Raw genomic sequence first — 9,748 nt, forward strand, 5'->3', positions numbered from 1 at the left:
CACTTTGCATCAGTTCATCTTGCTTTTCCAAAGTTTTTCTGAAACCACCCCCTTGCCATTACTTACAGTATGATAGTGCTCTATCATAATCATACTACAAAACTTAATTTAGCTATCCCCAATTAATGGGTATCCCTTCAAAATTCTTTGCCACCACTAAGAGCTGATGCAACTATTTTTGTAGATATAAGTCTTTTTTCCTTTGATCTCTTTGGGATACAAACTTACTAGTGGAATTGCTGTGCTCTTTACATTAATGTTATGCTCTTTTCATTCTATCTTCTCTTCTGCCCAAACTAAGGAACTATGAGATTTTGGCAGGTGCAACCTGTTCTCGGGGTTCACTAGCGCTTATTTGACCACCCTTGATAGTACCTGGAAGAATGAGGAGACTTACAAATAGGAGTTAGATATATTAGCATTGATCAGGGAGTTTAGTAATTTTTAGGACTCAACACAGAAGACTAACTATTTCTTTTGATTTCCAGTATTCTAGGCTGTCTAAGAAATATGGCATGGAGATCTATCTAAAGAAGGAATTTCTCCAGCACACAGGCTCAGTGAAGGATCGAGGGGTATTCTCCCTCTTGACCTCTCTCCAGCAGGTAGGAATTGACGGAAAAGGAGTGTGTCAGTAAGCACATTCAGAATGTTACAGTTGATTGGGAGGGTAGGGAATGTGGATGATGGATGTGAAAGCCAGTGATTAGTTGAATAGGTAAAGACAAATAGATGATAAAACCTGTACTTGGAAATAGAACTTGGCAGTGCTTTATTGAGCATATCAGATACTCTGGGAGATATTTGGGAGATGTTCTGGGTATCAAAAAGAGATGAAAAAAGAGACCTTGTTCCAGCTCCCTCCCTCACACATCTCCCTGACTTTCATGTGTGTGTAATATATACATATTTGTATATTTATATATTTATTTATGTATGTTTTCAGAATTTGAACTCAGGTCCTCCTGACTTCAGGGTCAGTGCTTGATCATCCATGGTGCCAATTAGGTGCCCCAAATTACTGACAGTTCCTGAAGATTTGGGGATAGACTTGAAATCTTGGGTTTAATTTGTATTATCTTATTTATGGCCCTGAAAAAGAAGTTGCTTAATGTAGTGAAGTTGCTTAATGTAGTGAACAGGGCAGTTAGGTGATATAGTGGACAGAGTGCTAGGCCTGAAGTCAGGAAGATTCAATTTCCTGAGTTCAAATCTGATCTTAGATGCTTATGAGCTGTATGATCCTGGCCAAGTCACTTATCCTGTTTGCCTTAGTTTTCTTATCTATAAAATGAGCTGGAAAAGAAAATGGCAGACCACTCCAGTATCTCTGCCAAGGAAACCTCAAAGGAGAGTTAGACATGACTGAAAGGATTCAACAACAACAAAAATAACAGAAGGCAGAGTTGTAGATTTAGAGTTAGAAAGGCCTGGGTTCTAATTTTGCTTCTAATGCTTGGTAATTATCTCTTTGAGCTTCAGTTTCCTCATCCATTATATTGAAGTAATGATATTTATAGTACTTGCCTTATAAGGCATTTCATTTTCATTGAAATTTTATTTTATTTTTCCAATTACATGCAATGGTAGTTTTTCAACATTCATCCATTTGAAAATTTATGAGTTCCACATTTTCTACTACCTTCTCTTCTTTCCCTCTCCCCATGGTGGCTAACAGTCTGGGAAAAGTTGTACCTGCACATTCCTATTTAACATACATACATATTTGTCATATTGTGAGAGAAGAAGTAGAACTAAGGGGAAAGGGGAAAAAAACATGAGAGAGAAAGGAAAACATAAATTAACTTTTAATAAAGTGAACATAGTATGTTTTGTGCTACATTCAGCTGCCTTAGTTTTTTCCTCTGGATGTGGATAGCATTGCCCATAAGGTCTCTCAGGGTTGTTCTTGAACTCTGAACTGCAGAGAGGAGCTGCATCCATCACAGTTGCTCATCTCACATTGTTGTTGCTAATGTGTACAATGTACCCCTAATTCTGCTCACTATAAGGTAGTTTGGAGGATCAAATGAAGTAGGCATAGGACTTCTGATATACATACTAGCATTTGTATTACTTGCCTACCTATCTGTATTACTCGGCATATTTTCCACTGGATCAAAGATGTGATGGCGAACAAGATGTGAGAAAACAAGGAGGCAAGTAGGTTATGAAGATTTTTTTAAAATAGTATTTTTTTTAATTCCATGCCAAGATAGTTTTCAACACTGATTTTTTGTAATATTTTTAGTTTCACAATTTTCTACTTCCCTCCTTTCCTTCCCCTCTCCCCTTAATGAGTAATTTGATATACATTATACATGTATAATTCTCTTGAACATATTTCCATATTACTCATGATGTGAAAGATCAAAAGAGGAAGATAAGAAAAGAAAAAGAAAGAAGAAAAGGAAAAAAAGATAAAATAAATTTTTAAAAGTGAAAATAGTGTGTTTTAGTCTGCATTCAGACTCCAAAGGTGGTTCTTTGGATATGGATGGCATTCTCCATAACGTGTCTTTTAGAATAGTCTTTGATCCTTATACTGCTGAAAAGAGCTAAGTCTATGATAGTTGATCATCATACAATGTTTCTATTAATGTGTATAATGCTCTCCTGATTCTACTCACTGTCCTCAGCATCAATTCATGTAAGTACAGGTTTTTCTGAAATCTACCTGCTCATGATTTCTTACAGAACAATAATATGCCATTATATTCATATACCATAATTTTCAACATTCACTTTTATAAGATTTTGAGTTCCAATTTTTCCCCTTTCCCCAAGACAACAAGCAAACTGATATAGGTGCTACGTGTACAATCATATTAGACATATTTCCATATTAGTCATGTTGTCAAAGAAGAATCAGAACAAAAGGGGGAAACCACAAGAAAGAAAAAAAAGGTAAAAATTGTATGCTTCAATATGAAGGATTTTGAATACTGAATAGAAGGCTTGTTATTTGATTCTGAAGCGAAAGGGAGTCACTGGAGTTTATTGGGTGGGAGTGGGTGGGTGACAAGGTCAAACCTTTAGTGGTTAAGTGAAGGATAGGTTGGATTGGGGAGAGGCTTGTGGCAAGGAGACTAACCAGGAGGCTATTGTATTGTGCCCTGGTGTGCGATGAGTGACTGTATCAAGGTAGTAATGTCAGAAGAGACAGGGGAGAATATATGAGAGCTGATAGGAAGCTAAAATGGGCAAAACTAGGCAAGGGATTGGATATGGGGGGTGAGAGGGAGAAGAATTAAGGATTATACCTAATAAGTCTGTGTGAAAAATGATTCATTTGGAACTTCACTCTAGTCCAGTCAGTATTAATCAATTTGATATGATTTCATAGGAGTAGTGATTATAAATTCTATCTATTAAGCCACAGAGTTGTGAGCTTCATTTTGTAAAATCACTTGCTTAATTATAGGAATTTAACTAGAAACCCTCCACCCTTGGTTTTATGGTGACCAAGCCAACATGGCAATCTCCAGACACTCTCTTTTGTCCAATGTGAGCAAGTGACCATTTTATGACCACTTAATCTGTGGAAATGCTCCATGCTTTGTCTAACCAGAGACCCCTCTGCTGACATACCATTTGTAGCTGATGCACCATTTTTTTTGGTTCTTGAAGCAGGGTCTTTCAATCATTGGAAGTCTGTTTTTTGTACAGTCCCTAGAGAGTTCTAGTATCAGAAATAGTATTAAACCTTTTTAAAATAAGACTCTGGAGCAAAGGGACATGGCAGATTGTAGGAAGATCTGAGGTCCATTTCATTAGAGGGGTTCATGAATCCTTTTAAAAATGCCATTGGCTCAAAACTCTGAGTTTCTTTTATAGTAGGCTGGACAATTTTAAGTTCTACACTTGAGATAATTGGAAAAATCTCAGAAAAAAAATCAAAATCTGGGTAAATAATAGCCGAGGGGGGCACAGATCCTAGAAAATATCACAAAAGAGGGATCAAGTTACCAGACTTCATAGGCGCTGCAGGGTCAGAGCAGAATTAGGAAGAGAAAAATTTCAGGCTTGTATATATTCTATCCAGGGTAAACAGTCCCTGAAAGTGTTTACTTCAGAGCTCTTGGAGGGAGGACAGTGGTCACACCTGGTTAGCGTGAGGGTGGGGAAATGTGAACAGGGTTGCTTTTAAGAGGCTAGTTTTTAACCTAGACAGTAGCTGACAGTGTTATATCTTTGTACAGGACCAGCAGAGAAAGGGTGTGATTGTTGCCACAGACAGCAGCTTCTCCATGGCAGTGGCCTACCATTCAGCTGAACTCAAGATCCCAGTGTTTGTCATAGTGCCTAACAATATCTCTATAACAAGGGTGAGGATGTGTCGGGACTACGGCGCTGTGGTGATTATTTTTGGTGGGTCGGCCAAAGACTCACGAAGTCATGCCCAACAGCTGGCCCAGAAGAATGGTTATCTCTACCTGGAGGAGTAAGTAGACTAGACCCAGAGTCTGTCAGATTCCACTGGAGTTGGTAATCCTCCTAGAACCAGGAAGGCCTCACTCCTTAGCTGGCAATTTTAATCCTTTTTCCTCTTTACAAAAATAGTTATTAGGGACCCACTGTATGCACAGAACACTATTAGACAATGGAACCGGTACAAAATGTATATAACACACAGTGCTTGCCTTCAAGGAATTTTCAATATAATAGGGGATAACTATACTTTCATATTTCAGTTAATCCGTGATCAGTGGGGACACTGTGCAGAATCTTCATCCTGAGAAATGCTTGTCCAATGCACCGGAGTCTTTTTATATACAGTGGATACCTGTACAGCATTCAAGCTACCTACTTACTATTACTTGTTCTTCCAATTTGACTAGACCATTTAGTTTCAGATCTCTTTTTTAAATTAAATTGCATTTTTTCAATGAACAAAATCTGTTTCCTCTACCTCTATCTTACCATACCCCCTACACACATTGAGAAGAAAGAAAAACAAAACTTGGGTAAAATATGTATTATCAAATAAAAAAAAAGTCCCATTCCACATTCATCACCTTTATTTTAGAAGGTAGTTAGCCTGCTTGATTATTTGTTTGCTGGAATCATTAATCATTGCTTTGATAAGAAATTTTAATTCTTTTATAGCTGTTTATTGTTATAATGTTGCTGTTACTGTATACATTGTACTATTATTCCATTCTCCATCAATTCATACAAGTTTTCTGAGGTTTTCTTGAAACTATTCCCTTCAGCATCTTAATAATTTCTTTCAGTACAATAGTATTACATTATATTCCTTTATTATAATTTATCTAGCTATCCGTCAGTTGATGGGTACCCCCAGTTCCCAATTCTTTGCTTCTCAGAAAAGAGCTGCTACCATATGAGTTTTTTCCCGTCTTTCTTTGATCTCTTTGGTGTTTTGCCCTAGTAATGTAACATGATCATAAAGTTTCTTGGTATATTCTTTACATGCTTCTTCCATCACTGAGAATTACTTCCTGTACCTATGATATACATTTTCATTGCCTCAGGGTCCCATAGCTTGGGTTCTTTGGAGATCTTTTGGAGATACAACATCACTGGGAGAATAAATCTTAAAAAGATTGATTTCTTCCCCAGAGACTCCTTTAGAATCCTTAACGGTATTGTGATGTTTCCTAATCTAGCCCTTCTAGTCAGTTTTGCACTGTAAAGTAATGTCGATCCCAGATTTGTGTAGAATATAATGTTTAATGAAAACTTGGGTTTGAGTTCAAAGAGACTTTTGAGGGCAGAAGGATAATTAAATTCTGCCCATTTTCCCTTCCATTTGGAGGCAAATGTCCTCTCAAGTGGATGATTTTTGTATCAGAAAAATGAAGGACAGAGCACTCATAAAACTTATGGATCCTCACAATATTTAGTGAAACACTTTTTATAGGAAGCTGAGACCTCCAATAAAGAACCAAAGCCTAAAGGCACTTCAAGTTTTCCTTCAGGTAACAGAATGAGTTTCTCCCCAAGCACCAGTGCTAAATAGATGTGGCTCTTAGATCAATTTGTGATTTACAGCCTTTTTTGCTTGTTATTACAATGAAAGGTTCCATTTCTAATGTTGATCAATGATGTTTCTCTACTTCCCAAAGAGTGTAGGGCAGTGGTTGTTAGGGAGACAAGGTCCTGCTTATTGCTTTTACTACCCCCCATTACTACAATTATATGTTGCCAATCTTTTTAAGGTGCATAGTTTGCTGTGCCACCTCTTTGCTCTACATTCTTCAAGGGATCCTGCTTCCTTTTAGTATACACTGCAAATATTTTAGTCTAGTATTCCACATCTCACAAGATCTGGGTCCTAACTTTTCCAGCTTCTTTGATATTACTGGTCCATACTCTGATTCTGATCAAATTGTTTTAAGTTGTCCCTGAATTTAAAACTCCGCCTTCCATGCATTTATAGAAAATCATCCCCACCCCTTGAATCTTTTTTTTCCTCTTCTCTAAAATCATGGAGATGTGTTACTTTATCTCACTGTACATATTAGGTTCTCTCTCCTTTGTGAAACCTTCCCAGGTCCCAGAAGATTCCTAGTTTTTGTCTACCTTAAATTACTTTTTGTTACACTTAGTTGGAAGAAGCATAGTGAATAAAATGATAGACTTGGAATGAAAAAGACTCAAATTCAAATCATGCCCTATATACTTACTAGCTCTGTGACCCTAGAAAAGTTATTTATTCTTTCAGCCTCAGTTTCCTCATTGGGAAAATGGGAAAAATAATAGTCCCTACCACAAGCTTAAGACTGTTCTTAGGATCAAATGAGTTTATGTATGTGAAGCTCTTTGTAAACCTTTGTTGTTGATGTTCAGTCATGTCTGACTCTCCATGACCTCATTTTGGTTTTTCTTTTTGTTTGTTTTGCAAGGCAAATGGTGTTAAGTGACTTGCCCAAGGTCACACAGCTAGGCGATTATTAAGTGTCAAAGGCCTAATTTGAACTCAGGTCCTCCTGAATCCTGTGCTCTATTCACTGTGCCATCTAGCCCTTGGGTTTTCTTGACAAAGATACTGGAATGACTTGCTATTTGCTTCTTGAACTCATTTACGGGAGAAGAAACCAAAGCAAATAGGGTTAAATGACTTACCCAAGGTCATATAGCTAGTAAGTGTCTGAGATCAGATTTGAAATCAGGACGATGAGTCTTCTGGCTTCCAGTTCCATGCTCTATTCACTGCACCACCTAGATGCTTCTATCTTGCACCAATTAGGTACTTAATAAATGATTGTTTAATCTGTTAAACCAGGTGGGATTTTTCTTTTTCCTCATTCATTCTTCTATCTCCCAACAGGGAAGACAATCTTGAGTACCTCTCTGGTTTGGGCACTATGGGATTGGAGATCTTCAGGCAGGTACCAAACCTGGATGTGGTGGTGTTCCCTGTTGGAGGCCCTTGTGGACTTTTGGCAGGCTCTGCAGCTGCACTGAAGCAGCTGAACCCCCAGATCTCTGTGATTGTAAGTTCTCACCTCTTCCCACCATTTCTGATTTTGTTGTGAGATTCAGTGGCACTTGTACAACTGAAACTTGCCTTCTCTGACCTCCTCTGGCATGGCCCAGCAATCCCCAGATGTTTCAATGGCAAAGGAGAAAGAACACAATGTAGAAAGGAGAGAGGAAAAAAACAAAGGGGGGGGGGCAAGCAGAAAGCTAGAGATGGTAGGGACTTTGAGATCATCTGCTTCCTTGGACAGATGAGAAAAATGAGGTCTGGAGAGATTAAGTACTTTCCTACTTGTGCTAGAGGTCCAGCAAGGATGAGAACCCAGGCTTCCTGATATCTCAGTTCAATATTTTTTCCATGGAACTCCACACTTCTCCAGGTCACTTGGTGCCATTCTCTTTTCCCCAGGGTGTCCAACCTGAAAGTTTCCCTGTCCTAAAACATTCTCTGAAGATGAGCCATCCAGTAGATAACCAGACCTGGGAAGACCGCACATTCTATGGAGGTAGGAACTCTCCTGACTGTCAAGACCTGGATTTTACAAAGGCCCTATCTTGGTTCTTGGATCTGTCCTTATTCATCTGCCTTTCACAGACCAACTGGTTAACCAACCAGCATGTAGCAAATGATTATTGTGCAATGGGCATTTAGGACTGTGGGCAGGGATAGGGACTGCACCTACTATAGGACTGGTGCAGTCAGAACAGGTGAAGAAACTTCCATCAAGAACAGGTCAGCATCTCCTTCACAACTCCCAAGTCTCAGGATGCAGCCCACATCCCTGACTTGTGATAGGCAGAATATGCCAGAGGTGGAATTTCAGTCAGGTCTTCCTGGTTTCTAGGCTAGCTCTCTGACAATGCTGCTTTCTGGGAATACAACCACAAAGAGTTTATATTCTAATAAAGAATTTCTATTTAATTATTAAACCAGCTGTTTAATTCAACATTGTCATTCATTTAAGACTTATCTCTTATCAAACTTTCAACTTTGCAAAAATGCATAAATTCTAGTATTTTCCCCAAGAACATGATCAGATGGGTAACTAGGTTGGGGCCTCAGTGCTGAATTTAGAGGATGCCATATTACTTGAAGTCTCAATGTTACAAGAATAGTTAAAGTTAAAAGTTATTAGATGACAGTCTGATGGATCTTTTCATTTAGACAACTTTGCCAAGAGTGGCCTCACACTTGTGGCCCAGGGTGTCTTATTTTCCATAGGGGTTACTATCCTGATTCCTTCCACTCAAGGGATAGCATTCTGATACCTCTCTTTCCTTTTTTTTCTCCTGGTTTCCTTGGACAAGGGCTATGGTACTTGGCAGAGAGCAGAAACTCCCAGTTTCTGGGCCTGTCCCTGAATCTCCCTACCTCTAAAATTGGGGATAATTTTACATTAGATAACATTGAGAAGGAGCTCCTTAACCCAGGACATATTGTCTCCACAGAACTGAGTGATCCAAGCTCCAGTAAAAATACCCTGCAGCTGGTGGGGCAACTTGTGGACAAGATTGTCACGGTGACGTATGTTTCCTAGATAGTTGGCATTTATAGAGGAAGGGGCACTCGGGGGAAAGGGGTCCTGTCTTGTTTGCTTATTTCTTCAGTGTTCATCTTTCCTTCCTGACAGGCAAGAAGAAATTCTGATTGCCATGCTGAGGATTCTGGAGTATGAGAGAGCCACGGTAGATGCAGAAGGTGCCATTGGCCTAGCTGCTATTGTAGCTGGGAAGTTACCAGAGCTAAAAGGCAAAAGGTACCTAATGGATAGACAAAGTCCTGAAAAATCGATTCATTTGTGGTTGCCTGTGTGTTCTGGCTGAGTCTAGAGGTATATAGCATTCTTTCACATCCACTAATCAACATTTATCCAATCCTGACTATGTGCAAGACACCATGGCAGGTCTGAAGGAACACTTATTCTTTTTTTTTTTTAAGTTTTTGCAAGGCAATGGGGTTAAGCAGCTTGCCCAAGGCCACACAGCTAGGTAATTAATTATTAAGTGTCTGAGGCTGGATTTGAACTCAGGTACTCCTAACTCCAAGGCCAATGCTCTATCCACTGCACCACCTAGCTGCCCCAGGAACACTTATTCAAGATGGAGTTTGCCCTCAAGGACCCTAGTTGTATAGAGGAGATAAATTCATAGTTTGTTCTCTCTCTCTCTCTCTCTCTCTCTCTCTCTCTCTCTCTGTCTGTCTCTCTCTGTCTGTCTCTCTCTTCCCCCACCCCCATCTGTCTGTCTGTCTCTGTTTCTCTCTGTCTCTCTGTCTGTCTATCTGTCTGTCTCTCTCTCT

General features: G+C 39.2%; 1 protein-coding gene across 8 annotated transcripts in view; it reads left to right on the forward strand.

The window, feature by feature from the left end:
• LOC141520960 (L-threonine ammonia-lyase-like) overlaps positions 1-9,748 on the forward strand; it is a 34,051-nt gene that overhangs the window by 17,636 nt on the left and 6,667 nt on the right. For all 8 annotated transcript variants that reach the window (XM_074232956.1, XM_074232958.1, XM_074232955.1 and 5 more), the window contains 6 exons: positions 489-605; positions 4,203-4,444; positions 7,298-7,463; positions 7,859-7,955; positions 8,899-8,974; positions 9,081-9,206. In XM_074232956.1, the coding sequence (XP_074089057.1) occupies positions 489-605; positions 4,203-4,444; positions 7,298-7,463; positions 7,859-7,955; positions 8,899-8,974; positions 9,081-9,206 (824 nt within the window). The remainder of the gene's footprint in view (positions 1-488; positions 606-4,202; positions 4,445-7,297; positions 7,464-7,858; positions 7,956-8,898; positions 8,975-9,080; positions 9,207-9,748) is intronic.

Source organism: Macrotis lagotis, chromosome 4 (assembly GCF_037893015.1).
Source record: "Macrotis lagotis isolate mMagLag1 chromosome 4, bilby.v1.9.chrom.fasta, whole genome shotgun sequence".
Lineage (NCBI taxonomy): Eukaryota > Metazoa > Chordata > Mammalia > Peramelemorphia > Peramelidae > Macrotis > Macrotis lagotis.